Genomic DNA, 20,064 nt, shown 5'->3' on the forward strand with positions numbered 1-20,064 from the left:
TTTAAATTACATTTTCCATTAAAATAGTGAAATTACCAAGATTTGATTTGAAACTACAAAACTCAATTTTTAAAATTAATCTATGCATTGATAGCAGAATTGATTTTTCTTCTCATTCTGCCCTTTTCTTCTAAAGTATTCTTAATTTTATGAGGTTTTTTTGTTGGCAGCAGCGTAACTTTCCACTAGCAGAATCTTGAAATTTCGATCTGTTATTATTGGAGATTTTCGATATTTATGTTTATTTTGAATTTAATATAATAAATACATCTAGTAAACAGAACGTAAGTAGGCTAGCTGAATTTAAAGATTGTGTTTTTATAACCAAAAGTTGCACATAAACTATTTATCATGAGTGATGAAGATAAGTTTGACGGCATTTTGCTGGCTATGGCACAACAGCATGAAGGTGGTGTGCCTCAAGTAAGAAACTCAAGAAAATTAATTATTCTCTAAAAGATAAACTTATTATTAACTAAAAGCTTTTTTATCAAATTACTATATAGATTAATTAAGCATGATTTCCGTAAGCAAACTTATATCGACATCAATTTTGCGTTTTGAAGATTATCCTTTTCAGGCGGCATATAATATTTGATGTTATTACAATACTGATAAAATTATTAAAACCCATTTCATGTTGGAGCAATCTGTAAAATGAAATTAACATTCCAGTGTAAGATCTGGTCAACTGCAATAACCAATTTATTAGAACAATTCACAAAATTTTTATCTGCATCATTGAGGCCTTTCACAAAAAACTAACCCTTTTTCAAATCCCATTTTAATAAAATGTATTATTGATGCTTTATTTTTTTTTAATGTTTTATTGTTATGTTATGCGTTTTTAAAAAGTGCTTAGTTTTGGTTTACATTTTTTAAAACTCCTAAAGGTGCTTTTTTTTTTAATTTGGGGTTTGTAAAAAGTGCATAATTTTCTATCTTTTAAAAATAGATTTTTCCTTGATTGTCGTTCTAAATTACAAAAAAATCATGATTTTCCCAATTTTTTCTGAATTATTTTATTTCATCATGATTATGTGAAGTTTGTGAAAATGGTTTTTAATTTTATTGATTTTATGTTCATAAATAAAGAACTTGAAACGATAGAAATTTTTTTTATTACTACGCAGACCCTAATTATGTTTTTTTTTTTTGGAAAGTGATTAAAAATATTTCTTCAGTTGCTTTAAAGGTGCTTATTTTTCGTTGAAAAATCTGGCTACGCACCCTGCAAGACAAAAGATAATTTTCATTTGTATGAGGAAAGTTGCTTCTTTTGTGTATGATTTTTTGTACAATGTTATTCTTGGTGATTTCAGTTAGTGCGAACTAGGGCTAGAGAAAGATTAATGAATTTATTACGCATGCTAAATAATTGTTAAGTTTTGGCAACTTCGAGGCAATGGTACTCGTGAAAATTTAAACAAAAGAAGGAAAAAAAAAGATATCTTAGTACCAGGGTTGGCAGGTTTTTGACATATGACAGTTTTTGACAAGTTTAAACCATGGTTTAAACCGTCACGTCAAAAACCTCATTGTCGAAAATGTCAAAAACCTATATTCATATGTGAAATTTAATTAATACATAAAATTTATATATTTTTTAAAGGATAGTGTTTCTAAATATGTTCTAGAAAAAATAAATTTAAAATTTTGAAGAAACTCCTATATTTTGAATAGTAACCAAAATCTTGTACTTTTGAAAACTCACATCTTTTGTAATATTATGTATTCATTTTCATGTGTTATTGAAAATCTGCAGTGATATTATTAAGAAATTTATTTATAACCAAATTTAGTGTATAGTATAGATTATACTAAAAATTAGACATTTTTAAAGATAAACATTAGCAGTTTTGTACATTAGACATCTTCTTTTAAAGAAAAATCTTTTTAATATTCTTTTAAATCTTCTTAATAATCTTTTTAACATAAGACAATACAAATTTAAGTGCTTTCTGTTAAATACACAGAGTAGTTAGTGTCGATTTACAGTATATTCAGCCTATTCATTTACTATGCTGAAAATTTAGTTTATCCAAATACTTGTGAATTTCATTTTGCTGAATACTATATAGTTTTGTTGAATATCTAAATATTCAGCTGTTGAATAATTACTTCTTGCTTTCAAGATATGCATTATTTGTATTCTTAATACAAGTGGAGAAAAAAAAATTAAGAGATAAAAATTGTTTTAAAATGATAAGTGTAATAATTATAAATAAATATAATAAACAATATGAATTATATTTATCATTATTCACAAATATAACTACTTTTAAATTCAAATTAACATACTGGATAATAAAGATATTCGGTATAACATTAAAATTTTTTTTCATACACTTGTATCAAGTTTGTATTTATACAACATAACTTGTAAGTTCCTTATAAATATTAGTTATATGTTCCTTATATGTCAAAAATGCATAGTAATAAACTTTTAATTTTCTTAAGTATCAAAAAGAAAGAAAAAAAATTTTAAATATAAATATTTAAACAATTTTTGTGCAAAATTTTTCTGCACATGCATTTGAATATAAATTTCTGAGATTTTAAATCTGTTATTTTACCTTAATTTTAATTAAAAAAATTTTAAAACCTGCTGATTACCTATAGTATAATTAAATTTCAATATAATGCATGGCAACTGTTGGTAGTTTTGAAGTTTATATATTTTCTTGGCAAACTTCAGTTTTTGACATTTTTGACGGGTTTTTGACGGTTTAAACCAGTATTATACCCTTGTCATGTCAAAAACCACTTTTTGATGTCAAAAACCCAACCCTGCTTAGTACTCATATTTATTCGCCCTAGGCAAGCCATTTTATTTTATTTTCAATTTCTTCCAAGTTGAAGAGGCGGGGGTCTTCAGTTAGCGCAAGCAAGTAAGTACCAATATGCAGGGGTCTGTCTAGGTTTTTCTGAGAGGCACCTATTTTGTGAAAATTTTGACATAATTTCTGAAAATTAAAAATCATCTTGTTTTTAATTTTCATAAATTATCAATTTCAAAAAATCAACACAAAAATATTGTAAAAATATGGATTTATTGTCTCTTACTAGACACAAAAATAAAATTTTAAGAAAAAGTATTTTGTGCAACTACTGTTTTTTCTAAACTTGAATTTGTGAAGGTACCGCTAAACTGTAGTAAATTTGGCTTGGACAGACCCCTGATATGGCTTATAAATAATACTTATACAGACCCCTATTTTATAAATCAAGATTGCATTTTTTCAATAATATGTTAAGATATTTAATAAATAATAATTATTAATTTTGTAAGATCTAACATTTTAGTAGTTTAGTTATTCTAGCTTTAAATCACTAAAATATTTTTTTTTTTAACGTACGGTTCATATTTGAAATTCATCAAATCAAATGATTTAATTTTTCAATAAATAATTCTATTATTTCTCAATTGCAGTTATTGGAAACCATTTTCAGTTTTTTACTCCGAAAAACAGATTTCTTCACTGGTGGTGCACCAGGTGCTTGTAGAAAAGTAAGTTTATTTGGTGAATAAGTTATTCATTTTACTTATAAAATCTTTTTACTTTTTTCCTTAATATAGCTTTTGATATTAACTTGATTATTAATTCAAAGTTCTATATTATATTTATTAATAGTTTTAATTAAGATAACAGTATAGGAAACTGGTTGAAATTATTGTATTTTTATTTTATATTCAAGATAAATAAAATATTATATATATATTATTAATATTGGATTAAATATTGTAAGTATATCAAATTTGACTAAATATTCTATGCACATAATATTTAGACACGCCAAATAATTAGTATTGGGCTAGTTAAATGCTAACTGTTTGGTTTGTTGTTGGCTGAGCATCAAAGTAATTAGAGCAGATTTTATGCAAACACAATTTAAGTAGTAGATAAATGTATCGGTCTACGGTAAGAACCCCCATCACAAAGTCTGAGGTTGTCTGCTGAAATAAGAATAATGCATTTCAGGGAGCTTTTCTTTACCATAAGGCAAACACAATAGAAAAAAATATTCTCTTTTTTTTCACCAAACCAAAACCTGTCCTAAACTACTATTTCTCAACAACCCCCACAACCCTATTTGGAGCCAGGTGAATGGCTTGAGGAGTTCTTACTTTAGACAGGACCCCACGTGTAGCATTCATTACCAGCTGGTGCAGTGGAATAAAAAACACAAATTATTATGTAAAAAGAGTTTACATGTATGTAGATGACGCAGTCAATTTGGGCGTGCATAGTGGCACAACCCTTTAACTAAGTAAATTAAAAAATATGATTTTTAAAAATGACCATTTCATTTCAATATGTATGTCTTTATATTAGTTCATAAAGTTTAATTTTCAAGATTGAATTTTGGCTAAAAGAATCTTATAGCTCAAAAATCAATTTCTGCTTATTAAAGTTAATGTTAACTCTTAGAAGTTTCTTAAATATGTTCTAAATTTCATATCAACTTTATTCAAAATGTGTTATATCAAATTTTGTTTAACAAATTTTTACTTTGACCATATTGATAATGAAATTATAATTAACTTGTCAATTGTTTTAAATTTGACCAATCTTCTTTCTTTTATTTATTTATTTTCATTCACTCAAGATTTCAAATAGTTTTAGCGTGTAATTGTTTAAATTTAAAAATATTTCAAAATTTTTTTTTTAAATACTGTGACTAGTATTTTAAATTTAAGACATTAATAACTATTAATTAATTAATAATTCTTAAATATAAATTAATTATTGTTTTAAAAATATGTTAATACATGGTCATTTATTATAATTTAAAAGTAATTAAATAAACATTAAGAATATTTTATATATTTTTCATGATTATTATTTTAGAAATAAAATTAAATCATTCCATTAGTTTTAAAAGAAGAAATTGAGTATTACTATTGATAATTTATTCAAAATATCACTTCTATTTTTTTTTTAATTAAAAGTTTTGCAAATTTCCTCTATCCCTTTAATCAACCCTGTAAAAAATTATATAAATCAACCCTTTAAAAAAATGATAGGCTTTGTCTAATTTTAATTTGGAATTTTTCACAATCTTCAAAAATAACCTGCCTGAGTGAACTACAAATAACTGTTTTAATTTATTGAATTTCTTTAGATGTGGATAATAATAAGTAATATGATAATTTTAATGGTTTCAACAATTTTATCTGGAAACTGTTACTAGTACCTGTGTAAAAGTAAAGTTTTTTTTTCTCTACTAGATGCTTTTAGAAAAATTTTCAAAATTTGAAAGTATGGCTTTAGAGGAATCTAGGAAAAAAGAAGCAGAGAAAGAAGAAGCCGAAAGGAAAAGGAAAGAGCGCCTCACTCGCAAAAAGGAAGAGGAAGAAAAAATGCAAGTGGATGACAATCGAGTGACAGAGTTAACAGACGAAGAAGCAGAAAAACTACAAAAAGAAATGGATGAAGTATTTATAAATGATTTATTTGTTTATAATTTCTATCTCAATATCATCCTTACAAAAGTAGTCTTTAAATTCAATAAACAAAATGTTTTTTTTTTTTCCCCTCATTCAATTTTTCTCCAAACAGTAACTTTTTTGTCCTTAAGCAATATTTCTCAATAAAATATAAATTTTTATTATTTAATGACATGTTTTGCCTAAAATACTCACAAAGAGTAGAAAATATTTGGATCAGACACATTTTGTATTTAAATTATATTTCTAAAAAGATATATAACTTCCAGGTTACAAAGAACACTCTTCTCTACAGAACAGTAAATTTTTATTTCATTACCTTTATTCATTTTTATTTCATACTTTGGGTCAAGCTTAATTAAACTTTAAAAATCTGTGTGTAACTTTATTGAATGTAATTAATGTTCTTCTAATTTTCTTCTCAGAAATTTCAGGCTGGTAAAAAAAATTAATTTGTACAAAATGTAATAATAATTATAAAATATGGATAGTTTAATTAAAGAAATTAAAATAATTTTTCATCTCTTAAGTACTGTTATGTATCTTTAATTACTGTTATTGTAATCACTGTCTCTTTCTGCAATATATTTAACGAGATAGTAATTACTATAGATACTTTATTTTCTAAAAACTTTTAATGTGTTTGGTTGTGTTATTATATATTTAGTTTGTCAGATTTCAAACAATAATAACAAGAAACATTTTTATATGACAATAACATTGTTTGTAAACATATGAATGCCAGTATAAAACTCAAGAGCAAAATTATGACTATTATATTATTGAGATAAAGTTAAAATTATCTACTTCTAAGTGTTATGATAGCTAAGAATGCATTCTGTTTTGAGTTCCAACTATAGTTTGATTTAGAAAATTAAAATATTAACATTGTAAAATAAAACTGATTATCTAAAAAAAGAAGAAAATTGAGACATAGCTTTATTTGTCTTAAATTTTTTAAATTATGAAATGGAAATTTTTGTTGATATATTTTATGTATTTTGATTGAATTTTTTTTGATATATTGTAATTAATATTTTTAAGAATTGTATTGTTTTGAATATTTGCTCAATTATTTTAAACTTTTGCACTCCATTGACCCCTATGAGGTAACGTTCAAAATACACCACTTTGAAATTTAAAAGTTTTGTATTTTAATATTTCGTTATGACATTATTTTATGATTATTAGTTATTATATAGTAATATGGCATCATATATTTTAAATGCATTAGCACTTACATTTAAATAATTTGTAAAAAGCAACAAAGCTCATATTTAAGTAGGTTTTGTTAAGAAATGAGAAAAAAGAAGTTGATTTACTAACCTTTTTTTCTTTCTTCCTGTTATTACTACAATTATTATAACTTCGTACATTTTTAAAAAAAATTTCTCAAATTCATTTGCCATTTTTAAGCAAATAATCTTGATTACATGCTAAAAAGTTAAGCAAAAATTTTTAATACATTTTTGAAATTTTCATTTTGTGGAAATATATTATATTTTAAAGAGCATACATATTTTAATGTACCAGAAATGGAGCCCTCTTTGTATTTTACCAAAATATTTTAATCTCAATGGTATCACAGAATATTAATTTTATAAGAAAATTCTGTAATTTAATTAATGATCTATCGGCAAAGTGAAAATAAAATGTATGCCATGTTTAGTTAAAAGTTACATAATAGTCTCTTCTGGTTCTGTTTCACTCATGAAATGTCTATAAACTTCAACAAGCTTTTTTGGGACCCAAACTATTTCGCAGTTTGGACTAAACAAGTCCACACGTAGAAAATCTGCATTCGACAGCTGCTGAGCTTGCTGGGCATCCAGCTAACTAAAACATAAAATGAACAAATTCTTTTGTATTCTCCACCACACATTTTTATTAAATAATAAGTGCGGATACACATTTGATCTTTTATTCTGAAACATAGAACTAGAATTAGCCATTCAGTATTTTTCTTATATACCCCATCCTCTGCCTCTTTCCTCATGTATTGGGAAAATCTTTTTAAAATTCAGTTTACTAGCTAAAAAATGGAAAGGTGTACGGGCTTGATCACACCTCTTTTAAATAATTTTTTCATATGGAGTAGTTAATATTCACATTGGAGTTCAAATTCACATTGTCTGTTTGGTTTAAGTTCTGGTTCTGTGTTACTTTTCAAATTAAAAGTTTTGTGTGGTTGATAAATAACAATTAAATGCCTTATAATTTTTTGTTTGCTGATAGTGGTCAAACCTAAATTGTATATACTGAAGAGGGGGGGGGGGTTGGGAAGCTATTGGGTTAAAAAGAATATTGGGTGTTTTTTCTAATAGGACTGTCTTTTAGTTATCACCAAACTATATTTTAAAATATTTATAGGACATAATTTAAATAAAATTGATTGAAATTTAAAACATTTTTGGCTATATCTCATATAAATGAAAAAACAATAATAATTTGTTTGTTAAGCTTTTTAAAAAAAATATATGTATTTAACTTCCAATATTAACACCTTATGCTGTTAAAGATTTACATAAAATTATATACTAATGATATTATATACCAAAAAAATTAAATCCCAATAAAACTTTTATGGGTTTCGCTTTTTTTTTTTGAGGTGGTTTTTTTTCCAGCCCTAGCAACAACTACGGGTTGGTAACTTCTGTCTTAGATCGTTGTTTTGTTAAAAAAAAAAAAAATTATGTTCAACGTGTACATTTTAGTTGTTTAAGACAATTATATTGCGAGTTTAAGTTAAAAATTTTATACTTAAATTTTCAACAAATGGGAAAAATTAAATTATATAGCGTTATAAAAATCTTCTTGTTGTGGTTAAAAAAATTCATTAATTCTAATTTTTGGATAAGTAGCAATTAGGAAAAAGCTACTGTTAGGTTTATATTGAGATCATGTGAAATTAAAAAAATAAAAGGCAATGCATTTGTTTTTATTGTAATTGTCATTTTCTTTAAAGAGAAATATTTATTATTCTTTAGTGAACTTGTTTTCTGAATTCTGACTAGTATTATTTATGACTAAAAAAATTATGAGTCTGTGAGTGTTTAATTAATTAATTAATTTATTTTTTAAGAAAAAAGCAAAAGCTCTTGCTAAGAATTCTGAAGTTGTAGAAAATGGTGAAAAAGAAAATTCCTCTGACAATAAGGTAAGCTTTTAATTATTTTAACCAATTTTTAGTTAAGAATATTCTAGGTACTGTTGGTTGGCTAATAGCATTTTTGGGTTTTTAGGTTTTTAAAAATTTGGTAATAAAATAAAACTTTTAAATTGTAAACGAATTTCCGATAGTATTTAGAATTGTATTTGTTATAAAATTGTTTATATATAATTTTTTAAATTAATCATTTGTTCTATTTACATTTTATTGGAATGGTCAGATTTAATTTTTAACATTTAAAATTTTGCACTAAAAAGACAAATGTATTCTCGTTCTCGTGAATAGTTTGATACCAATTGACCATGAATCATTCATTTTTTTTTATTGTAAGAACTATGGAGATTATAAAGCTTTTATGCACCACTATAAGTATACCAATTACTGTAATTTTTATAAATATTTTTTTTAAAAATTATTAACTGAAATCAGAATTTATAATACTTTCATCAAAGATTGATTAAAATCATGAGGCAGGAAATAACTATGATGATGTATGATGGCAGGAATAACTAATGATTATGTAATTTATCATTAAAGAGACTTTGAGTAAAAAAAATATATATATATATATATATATATTTGCTTTTCTTAAATTTGGTTTATGCTTTTCAGTACTATTCCCATTATAGCAACCATTAAAACCGCTGATAAATAAAATTGTGTTTGTGAATCCATTGTTGCTTTGTAATTTAAACCTCCTATTAACCCCCAACTTAACTGTTCATTCCTATATAGTAACTGAATATTTAAGTTTCAAAGAAATTATTTAAAACAGTTTCTTCAATATTATTGTACATTAAATCTGGAGCATCTAAAATTCCCTCTACATAAAAAATGACAAGCCATCCTAAATTCACATCCAAGTATTTGTGATCGATGATCATAACACTAGTTAAATATAGATTAATTCACACTAGTTATAAAAGTGTATATTACACTGTTGTGTAGACATAACATAAAGTACCTTATGCAGTCAATTTGATTTTTAAAAAAAAATGGAATGGCATAATCTGTGCAAATTTCTTTTCAAATGGTACAAAAAAACTTAGCAATTTGAATTTTAATATTTGAAAATTTTATGTACTATTTTTGTAAAATGTTAGTTCTAGATTCTTGTATATTTTATTTCAAAATAATAGAACTACAATTTATACTTGGCATCTCTTACATATTATATTAATATTTTTTCTGGTAGAATAATAAATGTGATTAGAGATAAAAGTAAACTTATAAATAATTATGTCCCACTTCCAATCAGTTACAATGAAATCATATTGTTTTTAATAGTGATGTTTTAATGTATTTTTACCTTTAGTACTACAATGTTTTTCACTGACTTTTTTTTAAATTCTTTTTATTAAGGCCTCAGATGATGAAGAGGATGAAGCAGACAAAGGAAAAGTCAAACCTAATGCTGGAAATGGGTGTGATTTACCGAATTATAGATGGGTACAGACTCTCTCTGAAGTAGAGGTGTGTAATTTTGTTTTCTGTACTTGTGTTGGCATTTAAAGAAGAGGTAGAAACTTGTATACTATGTAGTACTTGTGTCTTGGTATTTGAAGTAGAGGTTCAAAATGTAGAGAAAGCATAGAAAAAAATTACAGAATAATGAAAAAAAAAATAAGATTATTATTTATGTTTGAAAAAACATATAGTAAAGATCCTGGGGGGGGATATAATATATTTTTAATTTGTATATATTGAGTGCTCCTCACACTATTGTATTGATATATTTTGCTTTGGCTATGTTAATACAATATTAGAAAGCACTCCTTTCTGCAAAGATAATCGTGTGAGCTGATGAAGTGATTAAATATTTTTTTCTCTGGATTTTTATTAATTTTTTAAAAATATTTTTTTTTCATTATTCTCTAATTTTTTCCACGTTTTCTCTACATTTTTAACTTATTTTATGAGTTCTATATACTTGCAGCTTATGTGGAGTAAATAAAACTTTTTGGTTTTCTTCTTTTTGTATTTATTGTGCTATATATATGCATTAAAAAACCATTTATTCGGTTTCGAGAAAACCGGGAAAAGTTATCTCGGTTTTAACTCCATTTTGTACTAGAATGATTGAGGGAGGAGTGGAAATTTTACTTATCCTTAAAGTTGAGTAAAGGGAGATATGGGGTGATATTTTTCTCCCCATTTTCATGTTCACAGAAGAAATGTTTCATTTTCTTCTGTGTGTCCGAAACAGTCAGTGGTTTTCTGGTAAGTTGTTGTCAATCATACTTACAGGCCCTGTGGCAAAATTTTTTCAGGCTTTCTGCGACACACCCCTCTAGTACTAATATCTTTCTACAAGATACTCTTAAAAGTAACAAATATACATGTTACTAATTTAAAGTAACAGAAGCATCAAAGAAAAAAAAACTTTTTTAATTGAATATGTAATATTTTTTTTATTTTAATATTATGTCAAAATTTTTGTATTTTGTAGGAGGAAAAGACACTAATCATTTTTTTCGTCTTTTGTAAATCATCATCGCATTAAAAAAAATCGGGAAATCCGTAGCAGTAACTACCGGGGAAAAAAAGATTGACGGCAAAATTACGCGAATCGGACTGTTCAGAAATAGATTACTAAATGCGTGTTTTCATTTTGAGATTCAGTTGTTGTAATAAATAATAAAGTATTAAAAATATTTGATTTTGAGCTATGTGGAAATCAATAATACTAATTGCATAAAAAAATAGAGCAAAAATTTCTGCAGAAAAGAAAACCAGAACTTTTTTACTTTATTACTCTTTATTTTTCATTATTCTCAAATTAAGAACAGAAAAATCACAAGCATTTTTTGCCCACTCTGATAACGAGAAAAGTATCTTTTGAAAATAATTTTGAAGAAAAGAAAAAATCCTTCGAAAATTACTGCAGAAAAGAAAAACTTTAGTTTTTTACTTCCCAAATGAATAATGATTCTGCAAGAACTCTGTAACGTTCTGCGACAATGTCGCTGTGTTGCCTCGATTCTGCCACCGGGCATACAGGAGTGATATGCTGATTTCGTTTTCTCTTTTGTTTACGAAGGGGTGGGGGAAATGCATTGCACATGCATATCAGAGAACAGAAGACGAAAGAGAAGTAAAACGAAAAATATATCCCTATACTTTACTAATAAAAGATTTTAAAAAAAAGTGAAATGGAAATATTAATTTTGAATACAAAAACAATTTAAATATGGTGATTTTTTTTTTCTAAAAGAAAGTAGGAATATAGTTTAGCTTAATTTAATCATTAAAAAAAAATAATCAGAAGAAACTTGAGGAGTTAAGGAACTTGAAACTTCTGCCTCAAAAGTATTGATGTATTAGAAATTTTTTTTAATCCACTTAGTTGCACAATTTTTGTTATCCTCGATTTATTATGACAAATTGTTTTATAAATGCGAATAATGCATTATTATTACAATTAATACTTTATATGCTTGTATTATTATATTACTTTTAATGCTTAGACTATCTGAAAAAAAAATTTGATTTTTGCTTTATTTACCTTAAACTAACTCTTTAATGTGCAAAGCATGCATTGTTTTGTTACAAGTGAATAATTCTGCTCTATAGGTCATTTCCATGGTGTAAAACGAAAAAAGTGCTGTTGCTATGTCATTTTCTCACAGTGAAAATGTTTTGTATTATTTCTCCATCTTTAAAGGATATTGTTTATAATAACTGTCTTTAAAATATTTTATTTATAATATGTTTTAACTGTTTTTAGTTGAAAGTTCCTGTACCTGCCAACTTCAAGATTAAAGCAAGAGATGTAGTTGTTGATATTGCAAAAAAAGTAATGACTTTCCTCCATTCATTTAAAATCTTTTTCATTATCATTTTTCTTAAAGAATCACAATCTGTGAATATCTTGTTTTTAATTAACATATTAGCAAGATTATGTTATCTCTCAAAATGATTATAATTCAATTTGTACTGTTAGGTTTTCAGCAGTTTTATTTTCTTTGTTAAATACAAATTGGTTAATTTCTTTCGCAGCGTTAAAAAGAAAAAACTGCATCTGTAAGTTCAGAAATAGCTTGGACTAATATCTAGATTGTTACAAATATTACTTTTAAGGCGTTTCTTTGCTTAGATCTAGTGTTAATAAGCTTTTACCAATTTTATTCAGATAAATATGAAATAAAATAGATTATATTTTGATGCATTTAAAAATTATATACACTGTTACATGTTTACAACTGCTACTTAATATTTAACATGAATTAACAGCATGCCCGTCATATTGACTAAACTTGTTACCTGTCTGGTACTGTGTTTTACAATGTGTGCTAATATTACTACAGTAATTTCAGACAAAATAAATTTTATTACTTCAAATTTTGTTAAAATTTCTAACAAAGTTATTTATATATATTTTGAATAAGCAATATTCAAATTTTTTTTAAAAATAAGCTAGATTTTATAATTATTTATTATTTCTTTTATGTTTTCCACCAATAAGTATTAAACAATCTCATCTTTTATAAATCATAACATTGTGGAAAAAGTATTATTGAATTTCTTTAAAAAAATTATGAGTTAATATAATTAGTATAAGGATATAATATATAATTAGCATAAAAAAAGGCTAAATGTGAAATTGGATATGTGACTCATACAAAAATAAGAAATATAATGAAATTGTATTAAAAATTGAATTAACAATATATTTTTATGAATCATACAAGATTTTCAATGTTTTTTTAAATTTTTTCCCCTGTTAAAAGGGAATAAAATGGAAAGGAATATCTTAATTCTATAACATTTGCTTAAATTCACATTGAGTGTATTTACATCCTTACCATTCTAGCACCTAAAAGTTGGACTTAAAGGTCATCCTCCTATAATCGATGGGGAGTTATTTAATAACATAAAAGTAGAAGAGTGTTGCTGGATTATGGAAGATAGTAAGACTATTGCAATTACCTTAGAAAAAGTGAGTTCTATTCTCTCTTAGATTTTATCTTCAAAACAACAATTTTTAATTTAAGTATTTTAAAACTTAGTGACTTTGTTTAACTTGCAATCTTATTTATTGACAGGAAGTCACTATCATTACAATTTATAATTTTTTAAGCTTAAGTGAATGATGATTTAAAAGCTTGTAGCCATGAAATCTTTCATTGCTGAAGATAGTTATTTTTTAATTATCATCTTCATAATTAATCCTTGTAGCCTTCTTTCATAGTTGTTAAAGCATTGAGTTATCATTGTCAAGGGCTGATATTCTACATGTGGAGACAATTTGAAGACCACACTACTTCAGAATGTTTAGATACGAACCTATCTGAGAAGTGAAGGTGATTAGTGTGAAATTTTAACCATATTGCCATCAGCCTTCTTCACGATAACCAGCCTTGCCTGACACAGGCTATTACGAGATGTAAATATGCATGTACACGCATTGATGCATGTACATGTACCTGAAACACATTCCTCTCCTTCCTTTAATATATTTCATACCTATTGTATTGAAATAGGATTGTAGTAATTTAAATAAGCACATTTAGGTGTACTTTACTTGCTCAAATTTCGTCGCAAATCCGAATGGCTTTTGATAAATTTTTTTGGATCATTGCTACCTCGTGGTTTTTTAAACTTCAATATTTTTAGCATAAAATTATTACGGGTCACAAGTATTAAATCTCTGTGCTTTACTTGTGTTGATTTTATTGCAAGTCCAAATTATTTTTCCATTGTTATTTTGGTAGTTATTCCTAAACGTCTCTACATGGTTTTAAAAGCCCCGGTATTTTTACTACGCTGTTATTATGACGCTTAAATTTTGAATCTCGCATCACTTTTCTACATGCCTTATTTTTGTTGATCTTAGTTTAAATGCAAATAATGTTTTGATAGTTTTTTATTTAAAAAATTTCTGGTATTTTTGATATGCTTTGTTATTATGACTCACAAGTTTTGAATAGTGTAATAAAATAATCATTTTTTGACTTGATTTATGTAGATTTTAACATAAAAATAAGAGGTTTTCAATTTTGTTCTTTTTTTATTGATTTGTTGCTATGCTTATCCACATTTTTTCCAAATTCCTCATATTTTTAATATTAATATATTCGCAAGTTTTGAATCACATATTTAGATAATTATTTTTTGACATTTGTTCCAATTTTAATATAAATCTAACAGGTTTTCCAATCATTATTTTGGCAGTTGCAACTACAAATTTCCTTGTGGTGTTGAAAATTGCACAACATAATATTATTACAACTCAAGAAATCCGATTTTGTTTCAAATTTTTTGTAGCTTAAAACGAGCTTTTTTTAAAAACGTATGTATATCTATTTAAGATTTGTCAAACCTCTTATAATTTATTTAAAATAAAAATTTTAAAATTGAAGTATATTCTATACTAAATATTTAATCTTATTTTGCTCTGCAAAATTTTTTTTTTTAATTTAAATCATTTTAAATCCTATAAACTTTCTTTAAACTTAAATATTTGACTTACATTTATTTTACTCAATGAAATATTTTTTTTATTGTTAAGATTTATGTTGAAATGAACTTTTATATTATGTAATGTGATAAAAAAGTGTAAATATGTAAAATGATTTAAAATTGTATATTTTAAAAAAGTATGTTATGTAATGTGTGAACATAACTTTTTCCCTTCTGTTTTTATTTATTTCAATTAATCTGTTAGATAGAAAAACTTATCTTTTAAACAAACAAGTTAGTAAAACATATTTTTGCAAGAATTTTTTTTTTATTACAATTTTTGAGAAAAAAGTATAGTATGCTTTAAGCTTGTTTTGGCTGTAGATTCAGGTCTGTATAGCTTTGAAAATTTTCTTCAGACCTGGTAGTGAAATATGGTAAGCACTTGGAAACATTTAAAATACAGTACAGAACCCGTTATCCGGAAATCAGAAAACCGGAAAACCAAAAAACCGGAACGAAATTCGATAAATTTTCCCGCAATTTTTAAAAAAAAAATTTTTTTTCATCATAAGATTTTAGGATTTTTCTTTCTTTTTTGAAAGATTTTTACCTTACCATCATTTCAGAAATAATCATTAGTGTATTACTTCATCGTTTTTTCTTATTTTCAAGATTATTTCCAAATATTTTTTTTTATTTTATTAGTTGGGTTTAACACTAAAAAAAGGGCTTTTTGTAGCTATTCAGAAAACCGGAAAAATCAGTTATCCGGAATAGCGATAGTCCCGATCGTTCCGGATAATCGGTTCTCTACTGTATTTTATTTTAATAGGTTTTCATGTTATTTTATTCGATAGTTTTAAACATCAAATGGAATTTAATGTTTAGAAAAAGTATATATTATATCTGTGAAATAATTTTGATTAGTTAGTGTATTCGCTTCAATAAAATGTTCCATTCAAAGCATGATTGCATAAAATTTTAATAAAAAGTACTCTGTACAGTTCAAATAAAATGTTTTTTTGAAAAAAATTAAGGATTTAATTTTTAACTCATTATTTAGGTATTATCTACGATAAAGTAAAATATTTCTAACAGGAATGGTACTTAAACTAATTGTATACTTTCTTTTGCTATTACTTTCATAATAATCATAAATCGTAATAATAAGTAAAGATAACAGCTGATTGATTTCAATTAATACACGATTTCAAATTTCTACGTATATTACACGTTAAATAAGTTTTTTTTTAAGGAAAATAATTTTAATTTTGTATTCAATTTAAATCAACTTTTGTTTCATTTTATAACCAAAATCATTTCTGAGTCTGCAGTTTTAGTTAAATAAAGTTCTAGATAAGCTTATAAACTTAATGCAGACTTTTAGCGCTAATAAAAGCAATCGAAATTTTCTTTAATGTTTAACCTCAACTNGCAACGCAATGAGAAATTTTTTTCAAAATGCGAGAAATTCGCTAATTTTGAAATTGGTTTATAAAATGCGCAAATTTCTCGCGGTAATTATTTTTTAATGCGAGAAAAGAAAAAAATATGCGAGATTCTCGCGCTGTAGTGAAAACACTGCACTATATGGAAAATTCTAATTGTGCATTTGAGTATTTACTTTTTGAGGCAATGATTATATCTAATTTTTGGCAGCTATTGATTTGTTAATAGTTTTTAAATCAAATATTTTTTATGCGATATTACAATTAGTTATTATGCATTTGAGTAACCCCTCTTTGAGGAGTCCAATTCGTGTGATTTCTTCGTCAACCTTTTTTCTGATAACAGATTACATGATTCTTATTTTTTTTAAATTGTGATGATTATTTACAAGATGCGAAGAAGGAAATAATTTGTGCGACGCCCCCACCCCCCTAAAAAAATGCGAGAATATCACCCATAATATTGGAATAAAAAATTATTACTTGTTCAATTTTAAAAAAATTATATTTTTTTTTTGGAAACACAGTGTTTTTGTCATTTTAAATTAGTAACGTGTATGTTATTATTAAAAGTATCTTGCAGAAAGATAGTGTTAGAAAGTTTTGTCGCAGAAAGCTCAAAAAAATTCTGCCACAGGGGCTTTATTAAACTAGTTCATTTACTACAGCATTATTTGTTTTAAGTATATTGGGCTGTTCCTTTTTTCCATAAGTTTTTTCAGCAATTATTACTAGTACAGTTTTCCCAATGCAGTTCATATGAGAGCACAGTGATTGTTGTGTTTCCTCTTAATATATTGTGTATAATATGTACAGAGAATATTTGTTTCCAGATTTGAATGGCAACCCTGACTACCCTCTCTTACCCCCAGGCTTTGTTTTTTTTAAAGTAAAATAAATATCTTAATCTGAACCCTCAATTCCAAATCCTTTGACTTGAGCTATACAAATGTTTAAAATGTAGTAACACTATTGAAATAAATGTTGAGTAAACTTAATGACATATTGATTACTTTTCATGATTTCAGATCAATAAAATGGAATGGTGGAATAAACTAGTTTTAACTGATCCTGAAATCAACACCAAGAAAGTTAATCCTGAACCATCTAAGGTATTTATTACTTACTCTTATTTCTTTTGTGGCAGTAAGAGCGCATAATTGACCATTTTGATCAGCCTGTGTTGGTACCGAGGGTGTGCGGTATCGGTCCTTGTTAAACCATATTTTGAGAAATGCTTAACATCAATAATATCTATGGTTTATTTAATACTATAGACATATAAATTTTTGAAAAAGTAGCCTCTGTTAAAAAGCCTTTTACTGGCCACCGAATACTAACAAATTTGATTTTGCCCTACAGTTACTGAACTTAATAATGTAATTTTTTGTTTTTGTTTAACAAAATCTATTTAATTGCGCTTTTGGTTTTATGCATTTATGTCACACTTTTTACATTCCCATTACTTTTTCTTCCTTATGCCAATTTTTTTAAATATATATTTCATGGTGTGTAACATTTTTTAAAGGTGCTTATTTTTGTGTTTTAAAAGCCTTTAAGGGTGCTTTTTTTGCCTTTTTTTGCCTTTGGTGCTTTTTTTGCTTAATTTTCCCTTTGAAAATTTCATATTTTTCTTTACAATGTGAATTTACGTCATGTATTATGCAAAAGTGTGCTTTTCACATAGTTCTATTAAATTTTTCACACTTCATTCAACCACAATCTATTTCAGTGTGCCGTCGGTTCATAGCGCGTGAAAGTGCCAATAATTTTACAGGTTTGATGAAATGCTTGCGAGTCCGCATGTGCGTGTAGTGAGTTGAGTTCGGTGAAATTATTTCACTCTCGTGTGCAATTCTGCTGAATTTTGCGAGACATTCTCAATTTCAAGCTTCCTTTTTCCAACCTCTGAAATCGAACCGAAAAATATGTTGATCATTTTTTTTAATGGCTAATGTAATCAAGAAAAAATTCTTTGTCAAAAACTAGTTATTTTATCATGATTATGTAAAGTCTTTCAAAATCATTTCGCATTTTGTTAACTGTATTGCAATAGATAGTGCTTAAAAATATTTTTGAGTGCTTAAAAGGTGCTAATTCAGGGAGAACGGGAAAAACCTGGAAAATACAGGGAATTTAAAAATCACCTAAAATAACAGGGAAAATGCAGGAAATTTGGATTTTTTCTTTACAAACTGGGAAAATACAGGGAATTTTGTTTCTTTTGTCTTTTAAAAAATGGTGACTACTCAAAGCGTAATCTATAGGATATTTAACTATGATATTTCAGCTGTACTAAACTATTTCATTTACTATAGCATTATTTAAGAATGCTGTTTTCTAGCAAGTAAAACTAATATATATAGTTTGCCCAATATAGCTCACACAAGAGCTCAGTAATTGTTGTTTCCTCTTAAAATATCACATATAATATGTACAGTCCGCAAAAAAAAAAGATATCACCCTGAATAACTTTTGTTCTAATGATCGGATTTTCACGAACTAATTGTCAATCTTAATGGTTTCTGGGGGTGACCTCAAATATGCTAATTAATTACTGCTAACTATTAATTAAGTTACGAAATCAGACACAAAAACGTACTTTCTCTGAATAAACATATATTTTTTTTTACATATTTGGTTTCTTAATCTTCAAAATATAGGGGGTAGCCGCAATCTGGGAAATGTGGTCCCCATAGTTTGGGCAGGAGAGCGATTCAAAGTTTGGACCCCTTAATGTTAAATTCACTTTTTGCGTTTTTAGTCATATTTTAAAAGCTAATTAAGCAATTAAAAAAAAAAATTACACCCACTCATAAAACTCATTTACCCAAAGATAATTTCTTGAAAAAAATAATTTTTAATAATTAATTATTATTTTTTATTAATTAATTAAATTGAGGAAGAAAAATTTTTGAATTATAAGGTATGAATTTTTTTATACCATATTAATTCTACATATGTTTCAATTGAAAAATCTAAATTTTCAACTGTTTTTATTTATTAGGAGCTGAGAAAAATTAAAATTAATTATTTTTAAAAAAATAATTTGGCGACAATGAAAAAATATTTAAATGGGGCGATTAATATTAAAATGTGATCAACTTTCGAGAAACTTGACTTCGCGTGCGTAGCGTAAAATTTCATTCATATTTTTTTTGCCAATAATCGTTTGCTAATCTTTTTATTTTTATATCTTTCAAACTATAAAATACAATGTTTCTTAATAATTTTTTTGCAATTTAGGGAAGAAATTTGAATAAAACATTTTGAATTAAAAACACTTTATTCAAGGAGTGTGTAGTTTCATAAAAGCATGCTTCTGATAGAATATGATTATACACCAAATTGTGCTTATTTAATGTGATTATTTTTTTATTTTGTTTTTCAATAACTGATACAATTTCAATAATATACACGCGTATGCATAGAATTCAAATAACATATTTATCAATTTCTTGAATATATATTTTATGAATATTAATAAAATTACGTTGTCAGCATTTTTAATTATCTTAAAACTTCTTTACATCTTATATATCGCCTTAATCTTAAAATAAATTTGTAAATTACCTATCTGCGCGTGTTTC

At 25.9% G+C, this 20,064-nt stretch overlaps 1 protein-coding gene across 1 annotated transcript in view; it reads left to right on the forward strand.

Moving 5' to 3' along the window:
- The first annotated feature begins 20 nt into the window (after positions 1 to 20).
- Positions 21 to 20,064, forward strand: part of LOC107448309 (nuclear distribution C, dynein complex regulator) — a 25,095-nt gene continuing 5,051 nt past the window's right edge. The window contains exons 1-8 of the mRNA XM_016063451.3: positions 21 to 423; positions 3,434 to 3,511; positions 5,234 to 5,440; positions 8,535 to 8,609; positions 9,984 to 10,094; positions 12,349 to 12,417; positions 13,435 to 13,560; positions 17,503 to 17,586. Of these exons, the coding sequence (XP_015918937.2) occupies positions 352 to 423; positions 3,434 to 3,511; positions 5,234 to 5,440; positions 8,535 to 8,609; positions 9,984 to 10,094; positions 12,349 to 12,417; positions 13,435 to 13,560; positions 17,503 to 17,586 (822 nt within the window). The 5' untranslated portion in view covers positions 21 to 351. The remainder of the gene's footprint in view (positions 424 to 3,433; positions 3,512 to 5,233; positions 5,441 to 8,534; positions 8,610 to 9,983; positions 10,095 to 12,348; positions 12,418 to 13,434; positions 13,561 to 17,502; positions 17,587 to 20,064) is intronic.

Source organism: Parasteatoda tepidariorum, chromosome 4 (assembly GCF_043381705.1).
Source record: "Parasteatoda tepidariorum isolate YZ-2023 chromosome 4, CAS_Ptep_4.0, whole genome shotgun sequence".
NCBI lineage: Eukaryota > Metazoa > Arthropoda > Arachnida > Araneae > Theridiidae > Parasteatoda > Parasteatoda tepidariorum.